Raw genomic sequence first — 24,394 nt, forward strand, 5'->3', positions numbered from 1 at the left:
AGCCCTAGTCTGCCAGCAATCATTTCTCCAGTTAGCTAAGTAGCACATCAAATCTAGCACCAATACGCACTTGAATCTCAACATTTCAAACTGTTGAAAGATCAAGCACTGGCCAAAAAGATTAACAAAGCGTGCAAGATGTTTGCTTTGTTGACTGGATTTAGTATGTAGTAAAATAGTTTATGTGCCAAATTGAACTGATCATCACAGACTAGACTCTATTCTACCTATTAGCTTCCTACATGTGATCCTATTCCACCTTGCTCAAAACCCTGAAAAACTGTTAAAATAAAAAGTAGATGGGTTCCTACTCTTCCACACTGCAGTTCTGTGCCTCAGTCTTAAGGGTCAGATGGTAGTGTGTTGCAAAAGTGCAATTACGGATGTTCAGGGACTTGAGCAATGTGGGAAAAAAAAACACACTTAGATGCATAAGTCCATTCAGATGTACAGTAGGTGGAATACGATCTGGCCCTACGTTTGTGCCTGTTTTACTTATAATGGCAACTAGCAGCAAAAAACCGGGCATTTCAAAGAGATCAGTGACTGTCTAGAGTTTCTCATCTGTGCCTTGTACTCTCAATTCCACTTCAACTGGTCATTACACTCCAGAAACAGCCTATATCTTGGTCAGTATTGCTTATTATTTATTGATTATTAACTGGTGGTACTACATATATGCTCTGAAGAACTGGTATATGACCACTAATAGACTGACGCAAAGTCCATTCAAGTCAAGGAGAGTTTTTCTGTTGACCTTGATGGAATTTGGATCAGGCTCTAAACCAGTAATAATATCTCTGAGACCTCTTTTTCCTGGCCAAAGCTACAGCTAAAAACCTTGTCGGTAAATGGATCACTTTTCTTCTGAACTCCTGCAGTCTTAGCCTCCATCTCCTTGCAATCTGAATTATTCTCCTGCATTATATTCAGACATTGCTTCAGACTTGCGTGGTCTTAGCATGTGCTGAGCATTGATTCAAAGGATTTTCAACCCTCAAGGTAAGGAAAAAGAAAAGGAAAACTCATAGCAACCTCTTGGTGCCAGTGAGAGTGAAAATGGTCCTGCTTTGAGAGCACAGAGGAATCCTATCCAATTCCTACTAGGAAGCTTGATGCAAAGAGCTTCTTGTACAATTGCAGAGGCTGTGCTCAATGGCCAGGCAGGCTAGTTTAGTGCCTCTTCTTATTGTGGAAAATGAAGGATCATTTCAGGAGACCCCACTGCAGAGAGGCAGGGTAGAATGAGAAAAGATTGTGCTATAATATTTCATGACAATTGTAGCTGTCAAATTAAACAAATCCTCGATCCTTGAGGAAATGATGAGCTACTGAACACATACCTTGAATCCATCTTTAAACCAAGACCCTTCCATCTGCTCATTATTGAGACTGCAACACAGCTCAGCTGGCTTCCTTTTCAAGGCGTGCACATCTGATAATTGTTTGTTGAAATGGCAACGTGGTTCTAAACATACAGGAAAGAAAGTTAAAAAAAAACCCCACACTAGAAATGTGCAGACCTTTTGTTGCACAAGAGAACAAACTGGTGGAGAAACATCTCAACACAAAATATACAGGCAGGTGCAGCGAAGAGGCACCTGTCTAAACAAAAATGTATCATAATGTTGACTGTGTAATAATCCCAAAATACTGAGTGAGATCCTCAGCCAGTCTAAATCATTATTGACTTAAATAGAATCAAGCTGATAGATATCAACTGAGGATCTGGAATAATCTAGTCAATAGAATGGATGACTAAGTACATTAACAGCTGCTTTGTTTTCAAGTGTACTATAGTCAGTGTGTAAACCTACCCTAATCCTTCCTTTCTATAAAAAGAATAATCTCCAAACAGAGATATCTAGCATTTTAAATCTCACACTTACTAACTTAACTAGCCTTTATTTGCATGAGTAGCTGCCTTGACTTCGGTGACACTAGTTAGATAAGGGCCACTCATATAAATAAGACCTCTGAAGATTATACTTTAATAAAATGTAACAAAAAAAAATTGCATGGAATGGTTCTTAGGGCTGCTGAAAATTGAGATGTTTGCATTAAGTAATTATAGAAAAAAATAAAGGAAAAAAGATCCAATTTAAATTACTGAGAGTTGTCAAAGAAATATGGACACGATGCATGAAAATACATGGGAACTAATATATTTCCTAAACATGGCCAATTTGAGTCTGTTAGAGCTGGGGTTAGAAAGGGGTCCCAGATAAATGGCTACAAAATAAATACAACAGCTGTCATTAATATAGGTCTATTGTCTAGGCAGGATCTCAGTGCATTCTAAGGCCCCATCTACATGTTACATTTATTCCACAATTAACATGTTATAAATGTAGAACATTGTTATGGCTGATTTGTTTGGCACCTTAAAGTGACCACATGGATCTAATTGTCAGCCTTAGCCCCAGATTGCACTGGGGATGGCTCAAGACCCCAGTGTGGTCCCAGGGCTGGAGCCAACAGTCAGTTGATGGCTCAAGACCCCAGTGTGGCCCCAGACCTGCAGACACACAGCTTTCTACTTGCTGGTGCCAGGGAAGCACAAGATCACAATCTTGAATTCCCCCAGTACTGGCAAGTAGAAAGGGCCCAATTTGGATCTGATCCCCTATCACAAAATCACGCTTCCTCCCATGCATGTGTGGCATGGCATAAGGTATGACTGTAGGATCAGGGATCAGAACCCATCATACCTTTAAATGCCAGGGCCCTTATAGACATCCTTCCCAACTTCCTGGGAGTTAATCAAATTATGCCTGTTTCAAGATGTAGAAAATGAAACACAAAAATGTTAGCACCAAAATTTTCAAAAGTCTCCTCTTCTAGCCTCGTCAAGTTCAGCTAGAAATGGAGTTTTTAATTAGTAAGTTCTCACCCCTTCTAAATGACATTCAACATCATTCCCACTTTTTAAATGTTTGTCCCCAAGTGACTTGCTTAAGATCACAGAGGAAATCTGTGGCAGCCAGGAATAGCACATAGGGCATACAAACACTCACTCCTGGATCTGAACCACAAGTCTACCCATTCTCCCCAAAGTACTGGAAGCATAAATAGTAGGAATATAAAACAGAGCAAAAGCAACCCATAATCTATCAATAAAAAATTAAATACCTCTCACATCATCTTGGGGAAAACGTCCTTCTCTTCCTTTCCTGTCTCTACTCCCCAAGTTTTCATCTGCACTCAGTCCACTGGCATCAAGGCCATACATCCGTCTTCTTCGGTCTCCAGAAAAGGCTCCACTATGAAGGCCTGACATTGGCTCATAACCCTGCCAGCCTTCATCAGGAAATCCTGACTTCCTCTCATCAGTCACTTTATTAAATAATTTACCCCCTGCATCAACATGTGTCCCACTAAAAGCAGAATCCCTCTCGTAAGAAGAACCTGAGCCCCCTAGACCACTAATTCCACCTTTGGCACCAGCTACCCCTAAGAATGTATCTCTGCCATCAAATGAGTCCGTGCCTCCAGCTCCTCTGAATTCACTCCCAGGTCCTACTCCACCAAGCCCAGAACCTCTGCCATGCAAGGAATCCAACGCACTGGCACCACCCATGCCAGTGCCAGAGCCAGCGCCAGCGCCAACACCAACACCAACACCAGCACCAGCACCACCTAACACAGAACTTCTGCTATCAAGAGTTCCCATGCCCCAACCTCCACTTAACCCCTCTTGTGTAAGAGCGCTGGTGCCACCTAACATGTCATCACTGCCATAGACAGAACCCAACCCTCCAGCACCTCCTGGTCTACCATCAGCACCACCTGCACCCACTCTAGCACCCTGTCCAGGGACAGCACCCAGATCGCCTGCACCTCCTAACCCATCACCAGCACTACCACCAGCTCTACGTAGCATAGCATCCCTATCAGAGAGAGACTCCATTCCCTGCACATCGCTCAGACCAACCCCAGCTGCACCCCCAGCCCCTTTCAATATGGCATCCTTGTGACGGAGCAAACCCAGTGCTTCCTCACCTCCTAATCCTGCACCAGTCCCAGATGCAGTTAACACAGCATCCTTGTCAGCCAAAGGACCCTTACCTGCTGCAGTTCTTACTCCACCCACACCAGCACCAACTCCACCTGGCACAGCACCCCTGCCATCAAGAGTGCCCAGTCCCCTTGAAGCCCCCATACCAACACCAGGTCCAACTAGCATGCCATCCTGGCCATAGAGAGACCCTGTCCCCTCTGGACCACCAACACCACCACCACCAGCATTCTCACCAGTTCCACTTAGCACAGAGGCCATGCCAATATGAGACCCTATTTTCCCAGCACCACCAGTATGAGCTCCTGTTCCGCCTGACATGCCATCCTGGGCATAGAGGGACCCCATGCCTCCTGCAACACCTACGCCAGTTGCAGTGGCCCCCAGCACACCATCCTTACCATAGAGAGACCCCACTCCCCCTGCACCTGCACCACCAGCACCGGATACACCCAGCACACCATCCTTACCATAGAGAGACCCCACCCCCCCTGCACCCCCACCACCAGCACCCGCTACTCCTTACCATGGAGAAATCCCATGCCTCCTGCACCACCTACACCAGCACCAGCTCCACTCGGCATACCATCCTTATTATAGAGAGATCCCGTGCCCCCTACCCCAGCTCCATCAACACCAGCACTGGTTGTACCTAGCAGAGCATCCTGGCCATGAAGAGACCCCAGGCCTCCCACACCACCAAAACCAGCACCAGCTGCACCAGCACCAGTCCAGGTTCTCCCTGGCAAACCATCTTCATCATAAAGATGCCCTCCACCTCCCATATCTCTTAGCTCAACCCCAGCGGCACCAGCTTTACTTAACTTACTGTCCCTGCTGTAGAGAGACCCTATCCCCCCTGAGCCACCTCCACTAGCACTGCCAGCACCCATAACACCTAACACATCATCCTTACCATGAAGAGTGCCCAATCCCCTTGCATCCCATGCACCAGCACCTGCCCCAGCACTATATTCCATTCCATCTTTACCATAGAGAGATCCCAGGCTGCCTGAATCTCCTCGAGCAGCACCAGCAGCATCAAAACCAATTTCACCCTGCAAACCATCCTTGCCATAGAGAGAACCCATTCCACCTGCACCAGCCCCAGTCCTGGATCCACCTACTATGCCCCCGCCACTTTGGAGCAACCCCACACCTGTTTTGCCACCAACAGGACTGGCTCCACCAGTACCAGCCATGGCTCCAGCTACCTTACCACCCTTACCTTGCAAGGCCCCTAATCCCCCTGCACCACTTACATAGGCAGCACCATCACCACCATCACCCAGCACACCATCCTTACCATAGAGAGACCCCACCCCCCCTGCACCTGCACCTGCACCACCAGCACCGGATACACCCAGCACATCATCCTTACCATGGAGAAATCCCATGCCTCCTGCACCACCTACACCAGCACCAGCTCCACTCGGCATACCATCCTTATTATAGAGAGATCCCGTGCCCCCTACCCCAGCTCCATCAACACCAGCACTGGTTGTACCTAGCAGAGCATCCTGGCCATGAAGAGACCCCAGGCCTCCCACACCACCAAAACCAGCACCAGCTGCACCAGCACCAGTCCAGGTTCTCCCTGGCAAACCATCTTCATCATAAAGATGCCCTCCACCTCCCATATCTCTTAGCTCAACCCCAGCGGCACCAGCTTTACTTAACTTACTGTCCCTGCTGTAGAGAGACCCTATCCCCCCTGAGCCACCTCCACTAGCACTGCCAGCACCCATAACACCTAACACATCATCCTTACCATGAAGAGTGCCCAATCCCCTTGCATCCCATGCACCAGCACCTGCCCCAGCACTATATTCCATTCCATCTTTACCATAGAGAGATCCCAGGCTGCCTGAATCTCCTCGAGCAGCACCAGCAGCATCAAAACCAATTTCACCCTGCAAACCATCCTTGCCATAGAGAGAACCCATTCCACCTGCACCAGCCCCAGTCCTGGATCCACCTACTATGCCCCCGCCACTTTGGAGCAACCCCACACCTGTTTTGCCACCAACAGGACTGGCTCCACCAGTACCAGCCATGGCTCCAGCTACCTTACCACCCTTACCTTGCAAGGCCCCTAATCCCCCTGCACCACTTACATAGGCAGCACCATCACCACCATCACCCAGCACACCATCCTTACCATAGAGAGACCCCATACCCCCTAAACCAGCACCAGCTTGACTCCAAATACCACCTTCACCAGAGAGAGACCCCATTCCTCCTATATCACCTTGACCAGAGCCACCAGTAACAGCTCTTTCTTTTGCACTGTCCTTATTATACGGAGAACCCACTGCATGCTCACAACCTGCACTGGCACCAATGCTGAATCGACCACCACCAGCCCTACCAGACAGAGCCCCAATGCCGTCTGCTGTGGCTCCGCTTAGCATAGAGTCTTTGCCAGAAAATGCACCAGTACTCCCTGCACCACCAGTACCCACACTACCCACAATGGCACTATCTTCCATACCAGAAGACCACTCTGAACCACATACACCAGTACCAGTAACACCAGCATGAGCTCCACCTAGCACAGCATCCTTGCCATGAGCAGTACCCATTCCTACAGCACCTGCTGATCCAGCCCCTGCACCAGGTCCGATATAATCCTGACCATAGAGAGACCCCATTCTCCCTGCACCTGCTGGCCCACCACCAACACTGGCTCCACCCAACATGGCATCTTTGCTGGAGAAAGCACCCATGCTGCCAGCACCTCCTACTCCCTCACCAGTCCCACTAGCCCCTAGCATATGACCTCTGTCATAGGAAGAACCTGTGACCCCTGAACCACCTAAGCCAGCACCACCACTAGTTCCACTTAAGGCAGCATCCTTACCAAAGAGGGATCCTAGGGCCTCTGCTCCTCCAAATCCAGCATGGCCACCAGAACCAACACCTCCTAACATAGCATCTTTGCCATGGAGAGAACTGAACCCTCCTGAGCCTCCTAACGCAGCGCTAACACCTTCTAGCATGGACTCTCCATCATCCAGAGAACTCAGCTCCCCTGTCCCCACTAACCTGCCGCCACCACCACCAGCCACTCGGCCGACCATAGAATCCCTGTCATGTAAAGAACCCAACAAATCTGCCCCTCCTATTCCTGCTCCACCTAGCATAGACTCCTTCCCATAAAGAGAAGCCCTAACCCCTTCTCCAGCTAATCCACCACTACTATCAGAGTCGCCTAACTTTGACTCCTGGCCATAAATCTGTCTCATACATCCTCCTTCATCACCAGGAAATCTGCCAAATTCATTTGCATTTTCCATTAAGTTTCCATCTATCCCTGCTGTAAAAATCTGCCCTGTCCCCATCTTTCCACCTCTGCTGCCAGCAGACAGCCCATCTTGTCCCAAATATCCACGTCTTCCATCAGCGCCCATTGAGGAGCTGTACAGTCCTTTGTTATCATCTAGGCCACTTCCATATAGTCCATCTTTGCCTATGGCCGTGTCTCTAAAGTGATCTTTGTCCCCAGGACCTTCTCCTTGTCGAAGTTTCTTAACGCTTTCTTTATCAGATAACATATCCATCTGCCATCCCTTTTTATCCGTTTCATCTCCTTCAGCCTGTCTTCTCTTTCCTCTGGCAGCTGTATTGTAGTTGTATTGTTTGTTGATTGTAAAATAAATCATTTACAGGGAAAAAAGAAGAAGCAAAGAATGAATAAAGAGCTAATGTAATACATTGGTAACCAAAAAATATGTGCACATACTACTTTGGAATGGGAAATATATTCAAGGATGATACCATGAAAGGAAATCTTCCTTTTTTGGGATTTCAGAAGTTTGTATAATTTTTTGGCCATTCCCACTTTCAGATTTAATAATTTATTTAGACATCATTTTTAAAAAAGCCTAAGTGCAGCAGTTTAGGACTTTCTATTACAATTTTCTCTTCTTGTTCAAGTCCATATCTTCACAACAACAGTTCTCTCAATCATCTGGAAAAAGAGGACCTTTGCAATGAACCCTAGAGGTCAACAAGTTCAAGAACCTCAAGGAGGTCTTCAACTAATATTTTATTTTAGGGTATGGAGGTGTTTATCCTGAGAATCAACAGACTTAACCCAACTAGCACTGCAGGTGCTGGTCTATGGAATGGGGTGGGGGTTGTTAGCAGAAAAGGGCTGGCTGTTGACGAGAAGGGAAAGAACCCCTTTAAAATCTGTTATGGCACTCAATATTCAATGTTCTTCTCAACTTTCTATGCCTGGTCCCCTTCCCAGACCCTTTTGCTGAGCATCACATATTTCATTTGGGGAATGATATTGGAATCTCATCCAGGCTAATCTGGACAGCCACTAAGGAGAGAGACTTCTTGGGAAATAAAAAGCACAGGAAGAAAGTTGCTGAGAGTCATCTGCATGCAGGTAGCTGCCAAGGGCTGTGAGCTAAAGCAAACTCAGAGAGAGCAGTGTTGGACAACCGAGAAGCACCAGTTTCCAGCAGTCACCAGCAGCCATTGGAGACCAGTGGCCCTCTAAGCCTGTTAGCAGCTCTGACGGTTATCCTAGGGACATACTAAACTAAGGGCTCTGTTTCCTGCCAAGAAGTGTGATGGAGCTGGAGTGAAAAGCTGGTTCAGGCTGTGTTCAATTTAACAAGAAGCCTTCCCTATAAACTAACCATAGGCCTCTGGCTGGATAGCTTTGTCTAGTATCAGTGGAATAAGCTGCTTTGAGGGAGGCCTAAAAAAATGGTTAGGCTTGCTGATATGGGTATACTAAGATAGTCTTAAATCCTTGAAACGGCCTGGTTTTAAGTGGGTATCTGTGCCCACCAGCTGAGGATGGACTTGTCATCAGCCAACCTGTCATGAAAGCTTGAAGTGGTACCAGAGATCCATGGGCACTTTCTATCCTGTACCTGACCTTCTCCACGAGTTACAGAATCGAATGTACATGCAGAAGCTAAAAATCCCCATCATGGAGGGAAGAGGGAAGGGGACATCAGAGCATACTGCCAGTGACTGCTCTCATGTATGCTCACCCTTTGCATCCCCTTTCAAAACCACGAGGCCCCATGCACTTCTGCACCTCTTCCACCAAGCTGGGCCTCTGGGAGAAGGGAATTGGAGCACCCAGGGGAGTGTTCACTGACAGTCAGCTCCACATCTTCCCACTCTTGCACCTGCAGAGATTTTGAAATGCTCCAGCTGAGATGGGGGAAGTGGGACGCAACAGGGGACTGTGCATCTTTCTGCCACTGAAACACTCCAAGCAGCTGCACTTCAAAGCTCTTTCCATACTGAAACTGAAATGAAGGGAAGAATAGATTTGCACTTACGTTCCACCAAAAGGCAGGCACTAGAGGAGCAGATGCCAGTATCAAGAGTATAAGTGCCTTTGTCAGCAGGCTGCACATTTTTTATCATCAGCTTGTGGTTCAGGCCATCAGAGGAGACAGAGATTTCATACTTGTCATTATTCTCAATGGGATTGTTTGCGTGTAACCACATGGCATCGTAACAGGGGCTGCATAGGCTGCACTCAAAGACAGCATTTTCTTGCTCAGAGCAACACACCTCACTGAGCGGGTGCTCAAATGTGACAGGAATTGCTGTAATGGCAAAGCAAGAGCTATTAGGCAGATGGGCATCTCATGTCTTCTAGGAAGAAAAGCTTTGTTGGAGTGCAGAAAGCCTCCTCTGTGAGACTGTGCAATAAAAAGGCTACATGTCCCCCAACAAGCCATTTGCATTTATTTTTTATCTGCAGGGGTGCCACTAAACATATCCAGAAGCACTATGGTGGTGTTTCCCTCCTATTGGAGGCCAATATGGAAAATTACCATCGTGGGGCAGCTGCAAGTTGCCAGTCCCTCCATAAGGCCTCTGTGGTCTGATATTCCCCACAAGAAACAGAAAGGGAGGCCACTCCTGTCCCCAAAGGCCAAATTCAGACTACATTTGTTTCCTTATAAAGACTGAACTGAGAGCATAAGAAATGGTCTCTTCAAGTGTGGATCGAGGGCCCCAATGCTAAGGAAGGAGCAGGGAAGAGAGGATTGCTGCTTGTTTCACCAGAATTAAATGTACTTATTATTTATAGACAGACAGAACAAAAGAAAGACCAAATGGAAGAAAGAAAGGTTTGAAATCAATGAGCTTTGGCTGAAGTAGAAAGGACATCTCAAGAGGCATATCCATGCCTATTTCTGTGTAATTCAAAAATACACTTTTGCATTTATAATCCAGCTAGTTACTTATTACTGTGCCAACTGAACACAGTGCAATCATTAATGGACTGGAGCCTCACAGCACCCCTTTGAACTGAGGGATTATTTGCCAGTTTTTACAGCTGGGAACTAAGACACAATATAGGTTAAGTGACATGTATAAGATCCTACTGGAGCCTGCATTGAGCTGAGACTTGAACCTACCTCTCCTGAGATGCAGTCCAGTGCCCCCTCCATTCATGCAGTTTTCCTACCCTTTCTCATCTTGCCCTAATGTATTGTCAGAACATAAAAGCTCTTGTTTCAGCAGACAAAAGCAAAAACTTCAGTAGCCATTGGGCTTTCCCAATGAATTTTGGATTTGATCTCATATTAGATTTCCCACCTAAAGTGTGTTCTTATCACAGCCATACAAAGTGCATATTCAGAAAGCTCAGGTCCTTACTGTCAACTTCCAGCTCAGTTGAGAAGACATCTACATCTTCTACTTTCAGCTGGTACAAACCCGCATCTTCTGGCTTCAGGTCATTGATGATGAAACTGTAAGTTTTCCCTACCTGTTTCAGGCAGTGTTTCATGTTGTCATCATTGAATCCATAATTGATCATCTCACCATCCTACGGGAAGAAAAGATTCAATCTGCTGGGCTAGAGCAATGCAATCATCAGCCTGCGCCCACTCTGAATTCTTAAATACAACATGCTAATGTGCACAGCTCAGTCTCTAACATATGAAAACTCCAGATGTCCAAGTCACTTCAAACATGTTAGGTCAAATACATGCTTGGCAGAACTCTGATGTTACAGCAGGCATGGCTACAGACAGTGGGCACAACTGATTTCACAATGAGTCTTATAAAGACTCTCCCTCTTGAATGAAAAAAATAATTGTATCTGCCCAACTCCCAGAGGACTTTGAGGCTTGATTAATTAGTTTCTTTGTAACTTTTAATATGCAAACTGCTCCCATTGCACAGATCTTCTCATAGTATGGACCACCTGTTCAAGCATGGAATTGCTTGTAGGCTGACCATCCTTCTATGTGTGTCATATACAGTGTGCTTCCTCCAGTTTGGGGCTACACAAATCATTGTCCCCACCAACTTGATTCACAGATTCATAAATGTTAAGGCTAGAAGAAACCATCAGACAATCTACTCTGAGCTTCTACATAATGAGAATTTAGGTGACAAGAACATTTTCCCCAAGCACTCTAGTCTTGAGCCAAACATCTTTTCTTTTATTTAAGTATATATTCCAGGAAGGTACCCAGCCTTGATCTCAAGACTTCAAGAGATGGAATTTCACCTTTCTCTTGTGCATTTGTTCCAAAGTTCAGTCACCCTTACTGTTAAAAAAAATGTGCTATAGATAGAGATACACATACTTCTGTACTCCTACTCACTATTTCCTGGTTTATATATCCAAGGATCATATTAGCACTTTTGTTACAGTGTCATACTGGTAGTGGATTTGCACTATATCAATAAAGCAGCTAGAGAAACTGCTTAGGTATGAAAGACATATTAGGAAAATATTGACTATGGTGTTACGTGTTCCTCAATGCAGTGTGTAGCAGCAGCAGCGAGGAAGCCTTCAGCACTATGTGACTGCTCAGATCTCCACAGATGACCAGCATATTCTCTGTGGCTCACCAGTAATCTATGGACCATGGCTTGTGAAGCTCTGTAATTAGGCACATTTTGAGAAATGTTTTCAAAGGAAGATAAGCTAGACAGGGATATAATAACCATTGAAATAAATCAGACTAGTCTGACTTTTTTATTTGAGTCTCCAAACAGCAATCATGGCTTGCTTCTTGCCTGAAGAAACAAGACATTTTCAAGCAAAATGCTAAAGAACCTAAACATTTCCACTTTATTTGAACCCCCAAAGAGGGTTGGATGAAAGTCCCATATCAGTTTTGCTCCTTAATGCAGCAGCAGGGCTAACAGAAGGGCACTTTCTAAGGCAATACTTGTCTCCTCTTGATCGCTGCCTAGTAAAACAAAAATATCACATATCTAAGTGATCCTTATATTCTCTCCTTGGCTTGATCAAGCCTGTCCATCTCTACCTTACCTTGTATAAGTAAATTCTGCTTTGGGGATCTTTCAGGTCCATCTCTAGATCAAACATAGCATTTCCCTCCTTGTTGACCTTGATGTGTCTCAGGTTTCTGATACTGTTGATATACTGCGAAGAACAGATACAAGCACATGGTACGTGATGGGGCTGGCTTTGATAGAGCTCCCATCAACCTGGTGTAGATTTGTTCACTATTTCATCAGTGTAGAAAAAAGGAACAGCACTAATTCTCAGTTGTTCTGCTCTGGTAGAAAAGTGGATTGTATTTGCCATCCCTCTGGGTCTTTCATACACTAAACAGTCATTACTGGTCCAATTTTCTAACATATCTGTCCATGTTAGAAAACCTAAATTCTATATTTGAATGTTGAAATCAGCACTTCAGTGATCAAGTACTCATTGTAACCATCCAAATACAGAATACAGCTCCAAGGTTTAAAAAATGGGATCCTTAGGCCCAGTTCTACCAATATATTCAAAAGAAGTAAGTGTAAACAACAAGAATTACAGCCATATTAGACTGGAGTTGAGCCTTCTCTGTTTTTTTGATCCCAGGGTAAAGTGTTCAGAAATACCAAGGACCTTAGATCCCATTTTCAAAAGTGACCTAGGGCCAGATCCAAACTGATCTCGAAGATGCCTCCCCTTAGGTACCGCAGTACCTAAATGCTCAGCATCTTGCCCTAGGAGAACAATCCAAATTGACAGATTAGGCATCCAAGTTCCCAGCAAGTACTAAAAACCCTCCCAGAAGCGTGTCCTCATTGCTGGTCACAAAAGATGCACTCGCTTGTTCTCCTTTTGGCCCTTTAAATTTTGCACTCTTGGCACTACAGTTGCCTAGCTTGAACAGAAAAGAGGATGACTTCACCTGGCCTAGTAGTTAGGGCACTCTCCTATGAGGTGGAAGATATATGTTTGAACCCCTTCAGGTTAGGAAAGGCCTAGAAGCCAGGTCTCTCACATCCTGGGCAAGTGCTCTAACCAGTAGGTTAGTGGACAAGAAGTGGATTCCTCCTTCTCTAGTAGCTGTGCAACTACATGCATGCTATTAGTGTGTCACCATGGGTGGACTTCTATTCCTTTCAGGTTGTCTAAGCAGACGTTTTTAGTCATCCATATGGCAGTTTTGGCACTTGTGTGCAGGTAAGAATTGTAGTCCTAGACACATAAGCCTGCACATGTAGATGACTGCATAAACTGAGCATGCATGGTAGGCTATGAACTGGGCACTGGCTGTATACATACCCAGTTACATGCATGTGCTTCTTTTAAATTCATAGTGGTGTCTAAGACCTGAAAACCTAGTCAGTCTGAAATACCTGACAGGCAGATGTCAGACTCAGGAGGTGGAGGACCACCACCCTCCCATGTTTTAACCCCAAATGGTTAGGACATTGGTTCAGAATCTGGAAATCTCCAGACCACCCCCAGCCAGAGGGGGTTGAATTGGGTCCCTCGCACTTCCTAGCAAAGTGTCCTAACTCCCACATCACAGATCAGACCAGATCCTATCCAAAGCCTTTTGTAGCTGAGCCTCTGTCCCTTGCATTTACTAGAGGACAGCAGTGTAGAGGGGAGTATCTGCCTCACGAGGAGCAAGTCTCCAGGCTAGAACCAGGGCCTCCACCCTTCCAACTGGGCAGTCGCAGCACTGAGCCACATACGCTCTGGCTTGCTCTCTTCCCTCTGGACCCAGTATTTCCCACATACCTCCCTTTCCTGGCTGACCAGGATGGCAATTTCAAAAAAAGGTGAGATGGGTTTGGATAACTCCTGACCATGTAGTGGTGGTTAAAGCGCTGTGCTGGAAAGTCAGGTATTTTCACACGTGCCCCGGGGGTGGGGGAGTGCTTTAATTAGAGCAGCTCCAAGAACTACGCTAATTAAAGTGCCGCAGTGTCTCATGTATCAGTGTCCCCATGCTTCAAAATAGCGTTGGGGGCACTTTAACTAAAACTTGTCAAATGAGCTTTAGTTAAAGCACCCCCACCACCATTTTGAAGCAAGGGGACACTGACACTTGGAGGCTGGCTGGAGCGTGCTAATTAGCTCTAGCTCACTGTAATTACAGTATGTCAGAACAACCTCCCAGCATGTCTACAGGCACCCTCAGAGACCAACATTCAGACGCCCTGTTGGGTGACTGAGGTCGAAAGCACAAGTCTCCAGCTTCCCAGGCAAATGTCTTATCTACTCAGTTATTGGGATTAAAACATGGGAATTTCCACCACCATAACCTTACTGTTGGTAAGCATGCCTAGATACATGTGCACATAGTCATCTACACGTACAGGCTTCTGTGTCCAGCAGTAGCATTCCTACCTGAACATAAGTGCCAAAAATACCATGTAGAAAACCAAAGCAAAATGGCCACTTAGACAACCAGGAAGGAACAGAATCCCTGCCAAAGGAGGCAGAGACTTAGACAAGGTTCTTGCATCTCCCATGCCAATATGGAAGCAACAGAGATTAAGCACAAGTGAGATGCCTTGGTGACCGTTCTTGATTGCTTCTGAGCATGCCACCCAAGTCGATACACTTGGGGATTTTTTCAGGCAAATGGGCAGTTCTCCAGTTCCTGGACTGGGATCAATATGGATCATTTTTTGTACTTTAGGTGCTTAAATTCTGCCTACGTCCTGTTTAGTTGCCTAAAAGATTCATTTGTATTTAGCATTCTAAGTCTCACTGAACAGTAATGGTTTCTCAAGCTTGGCCTTACCTTGGCTTGTTTGTCCTCTTTGTCCTTCTTCATCTGCTGAAGTTTCCTTAGCATTCCACGGAAGTCAACAATTCCATACCTTAAACAAATTTTCTCATAATCCTTCTTATCTGCATGCAGCAACAATTGCCAGACCTGCTCCATGTCAATGTCCTTCTTCCGAGGAGCGTGTGGGACTCTAAAAAACAGTCAGAAGAGGAGACAATAGGAGTTTAGATAGTGAGCAGGAAGTTCTTGTTTCCCTTCATTTACCCTTCTGTCACTTTTCTTGCCCTATCCTTTCTGCAGGCCATACTAAATTCGGATGAAGCTGACTGTGACTTTTTTGGGACACACTGGGTTCCTATAGACGTGCGGGGAGCCTGCTCTGACTCGCTGGAAATCCAGCACGTCAGAGCAGACTTGATTAATCAAGCCCGCTGGAACACGAAAATTGACACGCTCCAGCAGCCTTCAACGTCACGTGTATCAGTGGCCCCGGGCATCCCTGCGCTGAAAAAATGGCAGCGGGACACTTTGAAATAAAATATGTTCGATGAACTTTAGTTCAAGGCACCCCACTGCCATTTTTTCAGCACAGAGACGCGTGGGGATGCTGATACACATGGCATGCGGGTGCTTTTAATCAGCGCAGCTCACTAATTAAAGTGCCCAACGCCACCTCCTAGAGCACGTGTAAAAATGCCTAGTGCTCCTTAGCTGGTCAGAGAGGTTGTTGTTGAAGAACACACAACACCTTTCTACCCATTTTCAGCCAATTCTCTAAAAAGTTCACCCTGAGAAAGACAGATCCCTCAAGGCAGAATATTGCAATACAAGGTAACATAAGTGATTTGGCAGCACCTCCTGCCAGAGTAAATTGGCACCATATCCCTAATTCCCTCTAACAGAGCACTCTGATCAATCCTTATATATGGTGACTCCAAACAAATGGAAACAGGAAGGGTTGACTAGTTGTTCTGTGAAGGATAAGCAGTCATCCCTGCCATACACGGGAAGCAGGTGTCTTGCCACTGTCACAACCCAGTGATTTTGGTGCCTCAGCACGATGGAATTTTCTTGCCACATGGGAGCCTCTTGCACAGCGAGGGTTTTTGCTGCACAGAAGAACCTCGGTGCAAGAGAGTTCCCGCCAATTTGCAGGGTGCATTTCTTCTTTGCAGCACAGAAATGCACGGTGCAAAGAGTTCCCGCTATTCGAATGCAAATTTGTGTCTCGCTATTGGCTAGTTCTAAATTATTCCTACGTGGTGGCTAGTAATTGGCTAGCTAGCCATTTAAAATTTCGTGCGACTTCCGCCCAAGTCGAAGAACTCTGAGCACGCTGCAGAGTGCCTCTAAAGAGATCTGACTTGCGGCTAGCTGATCGATAGACTGATCACCTATCGATCCTTCTTCCCGTCGCCGAGCGCAATCCCAGACGTACCCTTTTCCCGCCGGCTTAAATTGCGGACGAATTAACTGGCTTGGGCCTCGCCAGCTGGAACAACTCACATAGTTGTTCAGACGACCGGACCATCTGCGTCGCAACTACAAGCGGCGTAAGTAAAAGTTTTTGCAACCATTAAACCTTGTCTGCCTCTCCATTCACCAGCCCGCCCTAACGAACGAGCAATTTCTAAATCACCTTGAGTCGGCTCTGGCCGTCCGAGACAGCCACTATCCTGCCCTGGAAACACTCACCGCTTCCTTAATAGTTTCCTGAAGTCCTGTATCTCTTTCTTCAGGTCTACTAGAAAAATAAATGTCAGATTAAGAAAATGGAGTCACTCAACACAGCATAACCTAGAGCCAAAAGAAAAAAAAACATTTAGAAAAAAACTAAGGCAAGCATCATACAAAATACACACCGAGTGGAATGCCTCAATTTTGACGTGTCCGACCTCAGACAACTTATGGCAGTTTTGAAAAACTGGCTAAAAACTTACAGTTAGGGTTAAGGTGAACTTTAGATTTCTTTTAGCGCCTTTAAAGAACATCCTGCAGAGGACAGGTTTGATTATCCTTTCTCTCTTTCAAGGGTGAAATCTCACTGTCCCTCACTTGAGGACTGGATTTCTGAGTGGCAGTTCCACTGTTTTCCAGCCATTTAAACACAACAGGCCCAAATGTGTTTTGCACATATAAATCCTCTTCTTCTGGGGCCTGTAGCCAACAACTGATTAAAGCATTTAAAAAACAGCTTCTTCAAAACAAAATATCGTGTACCCACAGGTGCACAGCAAGTAGGTAGAAGGATTAAAGTAAGCAAAAGTCTATCACTTGGTTCTTGCCTCAATGTTATTCTTCCCTTGCAAGCTTTCATCAAACCAGAGAAACATAGAAAAGAAGGGCTGGAAGGGACCTCAGGAGGTCATCTAGTCCAACCTCTTGCTCAATAATCCTTATCCAAAACATCTAATACAAACCCTTGTCTGACCTATTTCTAAAACTATACAATCAACCTTGTCACACATCTACAAGGCATACTGCCCCAAAACAGCAAGAGCACCTTAACCTGCTACAGGTAAAGCAGGGCGACAACAGCTGTCAGTGTCCTACCACTGCAAAGGTTATTAAAATGCACTCAGGAGATCCAAAAAAGAGGGCTATCCCCTGGCCATGAGGTAAAAATCCTCTCTCATCCCAAACGTGGTGATCGGTCTGACCCTGAGCAGGGGACCAAGACCTTCTAACAAGGACCCTCCAGGTTTTAGTCCCAGCAGAAGCATTGGTACACCCCAGCCTTGGCTTCAGCCAACACCCAGTGCTTCCAAGGAAGGTGAAAAAAACCTCTTATACCTGTAGCAACAAGAGAGGAATAAAATTCCTTCCTGGCCCTACGTGGCAACCAGCAAAGCCCAGAAGCATGGGACAACCAAATACCTTCCATTCTGCTCTGCAACCTGGGGACAGCAAGCATAACTCCATACATTATACCCTCTAACAGGGTTTGATTCCTTGCAACCAAAAAGGATACTATTTAGAAGGTAGACTGAGGTGCTTATGTGATTCAGAAAAAAATAATACAAGCAGTAACTTCCATACTTACCCTTCTGAGTCTCAGTGGGGACCTGTCTCGTTTTTTTCTTAAAACCAGCTGATGAGTTGGGAGAAGAGAGAAAGCAGAGAGAGATGTTTTAAAAAAAAAAGAAAAGAAAAGATATTGGGTAACAGTCACCATAGTGGTTAAAAGCGTTTGGTATTATATACCTGTGCAATGTTTTAAGGAACTACCCCCCAAAAGGCATGAAAGAGCCACTTGGTTTTCACACAGGACCCTCCAATCCTACCTTGTATGATCCTGAGGCCAACGACACAGAAGGCTTCCCCGTATTCATTCACAACAGAGCAGCGGTACAAATCAGCATCTGCTACTGTGAGTTTATTTATCTGATAAAGGGGAAGACAGAAAAAGGTGGCAGCAACTTGAAGTGATGAAAATGGAGTCTCTCATCTCTCGTGAAGTAACTTTAAAGTAACACCCTAATCTTCTTTTTGCTCCCAACCCTTAAACTTTTCCTTGCTTTAGAATTGCTCCATATCACCACAGCTTATGACCCACCGAAACAACTGTGTTCCCAGGGACAATGATGCTTGCAAAGCTTAGAATGGGATACCTACAATTTGACCCCCAAATAGCTCCTTTAATACCCCATAGTTTTTTCCTTTTATATTTCTGGGGTCCTTACACAGATCTGCTGATGCTCTTCCATCTTGAGCTGCACCACTCCAGTTATGGGTACCCCAAGCGACTGTCTGACTGTCAATGCCCTGACCCACAGCTTCTCTAGCCTGGTTGCTCCCTTCTCCTCACCTGTCTCTTAAGCTGGGCTTAGTTTTCTGCAACAGTTGACCTTTACCTGCAGAATGAACTCATTTGTAACGGCATTGAAGGATGTTTGGTATTTGTCAGGATTATCCATTTCTCCTTTGTTCCGTTTCCATACCACCTCAGGTACAGGTACACCCTTGACCACAGCCCTGAAAATGGCATTTTTACCTTTGAAGAGAGGCAAGAAATGAGTTAGGGAAGGAGGCAGGAGGTGAAGTAAAAGAGGAAGAAGCAATAGGTGACCTGACTGGTTTTCAAAAGAACTGACTTGAAAGGTAACTCTTGAATTCAGTCACTAATGAATAAGGTCTCTTGCCTATGTTTTATTTCACATCCATCTAGGAAGAAAATGCATTCATATCTGGGTTTCTTCCATCCCAACATTTGTGGTGCAGAATGGAGATAATCTAGGTTTTCAGTTCAAGTCCAACCTAAATGGTTTCCGTGTTAGTAATGGCTAGGATTTTTAAAGGAGTATAGTTGTGCTTTTTCTTGAAAATGTATTATAAAATGATAGATAACAAATTTATTATAAAATGTATATGTAATATTTAGGTATTATATAAAGCTTATTATATATATTACATCAGCAGTTCTCAAGCACAGTGCCATGGTTCGCACCACTCTTCATCTGACTTGCCCTCATTCACTGACAAGGCTTAGCATAGCCCTGAATATAAGCAGATCTAAGATTTTGAAAGGGGGTGCAGATGGTGTGGTGCATCATCATGTATAACACAACACACATTTCTATCCAAGTGAAAAAAGCTAGAAGCTTTACTAATATGCAAGGGACTAGGGCCATATTATTCATCTTAAGATCAAAGCAAAACCAAATGCACTTTATTAGAATGCAAACTAGTTAGCTATATCATCCATTGGGTACCAAAAAACCAACAAACTAGGAAAAATAATCAAAAAATGTTGTTTCTTTAGTTCAGCTGCCATTAGACTTAAAATGTTCATCTCTTTCAGATTCATAAAATAGCCTCCTTGAGCATTTTGACAGTGCATCCAAAGTTTTACTGCAAGTTGTCTCCACATCTGCTTTGATGTTCCCCTGAGTTAATGGTTTCACATCTGAATTAATGATTTCATCTAGAGTTGAAAACAATCTGTAAGGCTGTGAAATAGGAGCAACGTTAAGAGGAGCAGCTAACAGGACAGCAGAATTGCAGAAGAAAGGATAGCTTAATGAGTGGGCCAGGGGCCCAATCTGGTAGATTATATAATGAGCCATAAAATCAAGCGACTCCCTCACTGCTACCTGAATAAAAATGCTGCTGCCATTGTCAGGCAGTTAGTTTTGAACTTTGGATGGGACAGGAATCAAAGAGGGGGTAAAGCCTGCGCCCCTCTCCCCAGATTCAGCCCTGGTCCAAAAAGAAGGCATCAATGCTTTCCATCACCCCTGCTTTAATGAAGGTTTAATCTGAATACTTAGGGGGTTTTAAAAAATACTTTAGCTCAACATACAAGTAAATCAATGAAAGCAAACCATCTCAAGTTGTTGAATCTTCTGTGTGCAAAATATTTTACCCTAACCACCTGCTGCAGAGTCCACATGATTCTGTTTCTACAGTACGAGCCAAATTCCCACTACAGTGGTATAAAACCTGGGTGACACCATCATTAGGCTTACTCTTGATTTGCACCAATGCAAATTATGCCTTTGCTAGCTACATGAGGAATGTCTACCGATACAACTAAATCTATATTTAAATAGATTTAGTTAAATTAATGACACTTTCTCATGTCGTCAAGACCTGGGATCAAGAATCCAGCATTGTGAAATTATCTATTTCTTAAACGAGTCTCACCTTCCTGTAATGTCAGAGTGATGGGTTTTCGCTCAAAGTCAGGAGTACAACATCCTGTTGGAATATTATCAACAAATTGTTGGATGGTCACCCCAGGGACGGAAGATTTCTTAACAGATTTCACTAGAGGAAAAGAACAAAAATAGTAAGAATCTAAATTCAACTATTTATTTATAAATATAGTAAAATTGGTTAATTTACCCTCCAAGGGCATTGGTTAATGGTGACTAATTATCATGAGGGACTAATAATCAGTAGTAAGCCATTTTCATTTTGTTGTGAGCTGTATTTTGCAAGCCATATCAAAACACAGTAAAAAGTTTTTTGATATTTATAATGAAGAAAAATATACATATTACAAAAATGTTGAGTGCAAACTGTATGCCCCCTAACTTGCCTGAGAATTGTATGATTACACCAATACATACTTAACATACAAATCTTACTACAAAAATTCAGAGTACTCACTACATAAAGTTATATGACTATGAAGGAATAAAATAATCAGTCAAAGATTTCTGCTCTGCACTCCCAAAAGCAAAGATAATTCTGCAAAATAGAGTGGCTGATTATCTATGTCTTGTTGAGCCAAGAAAAGCCGAGGAGTATCCAATGTTTTATGAGCATCAGCTAGCTTGAGAGATGGTATGGAGGGTATAAGTCCGTACCTTTTCAGTAGACTACATTTTCGGGAGCAAACTCCACTGTGATTTAGTATGTGTATACATTTGGAAATGACTAATTACACTGTGATGAATTAGCCACAGTACAAATCAATACGATTTATGAACCAAATGCCCATGTTTTCTTGTGCACCATACAATGCCCCAAATAAGACATGCACCTTTTTGGGGGAAAGGCAGAATGAAGAAAAAAAAAAAGATTTTTCCAGTTATGGTTGTATAAGGACAGAGCCTAATCTTCAGCTCATTCACCCTCCTTTTTTGGCTCAGACAAAGCTGCAGTTTTTAACTCTTTCACAGCTGAATTGTAAACAGGTCTTGGCTGCCCAGTCAAAAACTGAAGCTGTAGCTGCTACTGAAGACTGAACTCTATAGGTAAATAGGTAACGCGTGGATTTTGAAAAGAGCTAAAACACTCTGCAGGGCTGTGGAATAGGAAAAGAGATTCCAGGACAACAAACAGGCAAAAAAATTGCTGAAGAAAGAATAGCTTCATTAGTGGACCATCAAGACCAGTAAAAAGGAGAGAGGTTTGTCGTTTTGGTTTTTTTTACCATCTGTGGAGTGAAGAGTCATCACCAAAAATCAGGTAGATTATAAAGAGCCATGAAATCAATTGACTTCCTCAGTGCTGCCTGAATAGAAATGCCATTGCAATTGTTGGACAGTTTATTTTAAACTCTGGGTGGAGCAGGAATCAAAGGGGGGTGGGATTGTACCACTGCCACCCCTCTGCCTCTCCCCCTCCCTCCATGCAGAGGCTGCAGGGAAAAGAAGGAAAAGAAGCAACAGCCTTTGGTATTATATAGTTTCTCAATACTTTTAGTTTCTCCATACTTCTACCCCATGTCAGCTGCTCTGCAGTAACCATTTGTGTGCTTGCTTCGACCCAGCAGCAAATGAAAGCTACACAGCAGAAGTTTAGTTCCATTTTTTTAGGAGGTAAAGTGCCCTGCTTTAACTTCTACTTACTGTAGGACAGGGGTGGCCAACCTGCAGCTCCGGAGCCACATGCGGCTCTTCAGAAGTTAATATGCGTCTCCTTGAATCTTTGCACAAGCACACGATGTGACATAACAGCTATGAAAGCTGGTCACTGTGTGCTTGTGCAAAGATTCAAGGAGACGCATATTAACTTCTGAAGAGCCGCATGTGGCTCCGGAGCTACAGGTTGGCCACCCCTGCTCTAGGATAAGAGCGGACACCAAGCGCTGGCAGATGACATTCTGTCGTGCGATCGGCCACTGAAAGTGCTCTACAACTGTGCATTGACAGAAGTGCACAGCAGCAGAGCACTTTAAAAAGTGCCCAATCACACAACAAATGACCCCTCAGGTTTAGATGAAGGAGCTCCAAAGCAGAGTGCCTTCATTAATGTCTGTTAATGCACACTGGGAGCAAGGCTGGGTTGAAGCAGCACGACCCCATCCCCAGTGCTGTCTTCAAAATGAGAGGGGGGAAATGGAGCAAGAGAGCTCAGTCTGGAGTTTGCTCAGATGGCGCTGGAGGGTGTACTGAAGCCACCTGAGGTGGGGGCAGGGCTAGGGGAGAGAGGCTGTAGACATACAGCCTCTCTCACTAGATCGACTCCAAAATGAAGCTTGGTCACCCACCCTCCTAGTCCAACAGTGAACTTCTGTTGGGTCAGAAGACTCTGTCTAACTTATGGCATTTTCTGTGAAGCACCATGAGTTAGAACAAGGAGCTGCACATCTGTCAGTGCCCAAAATGACTGCAGATCAGTTAACACAGGATAAATTCCTGCCATTTTTTTCTCATTGTAACTTTATTTTATTTCTACTCTTAGTATGAGTGCATGCCGCATCCAGCCCTAATGGTTTCTACTCTCAGCCGCAGGTCCTCTAGGCACTACCCTCATACAAATGCAACATTACAGAAGCTTGAGCAACAAAGGTCAGATGTAGATTCAGATTTTCCCAAAGTTAGAGTCATTGAAATCCTTGATATTGTTTTGATCCACTGTAAAGCTAGGGGCCAAGTACCTTGTAAGGGCGTGTGTAGATGAAACGGGTGCCCTAAATTGAAGTGGTGGGTTTTTAAACACACCATTTCAATTTAGGGCCCTTTAAACCCCTGTGTCATGCACACACCCACTTACCTGCCTCTCCAGCAGCATGGAGGGGACAGCAAGCTGCTGGTGGGCAGAGTGGTCCCTGGGCTGCGGGGGGGCTGGTGCTTCCCCCCACAGCAGCAGCATCCCCACCCCCCAGGTGGTACTCGTTCACAGGCACCTGGCTCAGGCAGTCCCAGGGGGCACTGCAGACACAGAGGGAAGCACCAGGCCCCTGCACAGCTCAGGCCAGCAGGCAGGCTCAAGGAAATAAAAAAGATTTTTTTTCTTGGGCGGAGCCTGCCTTCCCAGGCTGCTGCCAGGCTGCCTGTACGGGCTTCCTGCAGAGCCCCTGAGCTGCACAAAGCCCAGTGCTTCCCTCCGTGGATGTAGGGAAGCAAACAAACTCCTCAGAGGAGTTTTAGTTTGCTGCGCCCCAAGCCATTTAAGGCACATTACACCGCTGAATTTGCTACAGCAGCTGGAGTTACTGCGCAATACGCCACCAATGCGTGCAAACACCGACACCATTAAAGCGGTTTCATCTACACACGGCCTAAGAAGTCAAAATTTGTCTGTATCTCCTTATAGACAAGACAGTTGTATTTAACGTTCTCTGGACTTTGAATTTGTAGACATTGCCAGTTCTAGAGAACGATCACTCAGCATTCAAAATGCAAGACAGCTGGTGCTTTGAATCTAAGAAAGGATTGTCACAGAGATGAACAAAACCTGTTAAACAAGTCCCTGGTCCTTGCCATTATCACACCAGGAGATAGTTCCCTGTGAAGGCAACATCAGATGTGAAACACAAGCTACAAGAGGGTAAGTGAGGCTCAGTTCCTGTGTGAGTTCCTGTGTGTTTGCTATCACTCACCTGGCCTGTGGCTTGCCATTGTCCTTCTATTGGCAGCTGAAGCTCAATAGTGCAGCTCAGTGAATTCACCTGCAACCAAGAAAAGTTTCA

General features: G+C 44.9%; 1 protein-coding gene across 1 annotated transcript in view; it reads right to left on the reverse strand.

Moving 5' to 3' along the window:
- IGFN1 (immunoglobulin-like and fibronectin type III domain containing 1) overlaps positions 1-24,394 on the reverse strand; it is a 59,301-nt gene that overhangs the window by 21,670 nt on the left and 13,237 nt on the right. Inside the window, exons 2-12 of the mRNA XM_025194074.1 lie at positions 24,305-24,373; positions 20,674-20,796; positions 18,882-19,021; positions 18,312-18,411; positions 18,071-18,118; positions 16,723-16,768; positions 15,040-15,217; positions 12,309-12,422; positions 10,673-10,844; positions 9,337-9,609; positions 7,491-7,640 (exon numbers count right to left, since the gene is read on the reverse strand). Coding sequence (XP_025049859.1) covers positions 7,491-7,640; positions 9,337-9,609; positions 10,673-10,844; positions 12,309-12,422; positions 15,040-15,217; positions 16,723-16,768; positions 18,071-18,118; positions 18,312-18,411; positions 18,882-19,021; positions 20,674-20,796; positions 24,305-24,323 — 1,363 coding nt within the window. The 5' untranslated portion in view covers positions 24,324-24,373. The remainder of the gene's footprint in view (positions 1-7,490; positions 7,641-9,336; positions 9,610-10,672; positions 10,845-12,308; positions 12,423-15,039; positions 15,218-16,722; positions 16,769-18,070; positions 18,119-18,311; positions 18,412-18,881; positions 19,022-20,673; positions 20,797-24,304; positions 24,374-24,394) is intronic.

The sequence above is a fragment of the Alligator sinensis genome, unplaced genomic scaffold (assembly GCF_000455745.1).
Source record: "Alligator sinensis unplaced genomic scaffold, ASM45574v1 scaffold1580_1, whole genome shotgun sequence".
NCBI lineage: Eukaryota > Metazoa > Chordata > Crocodylia > Alligatoridae > Alligator > Alligator sinensis.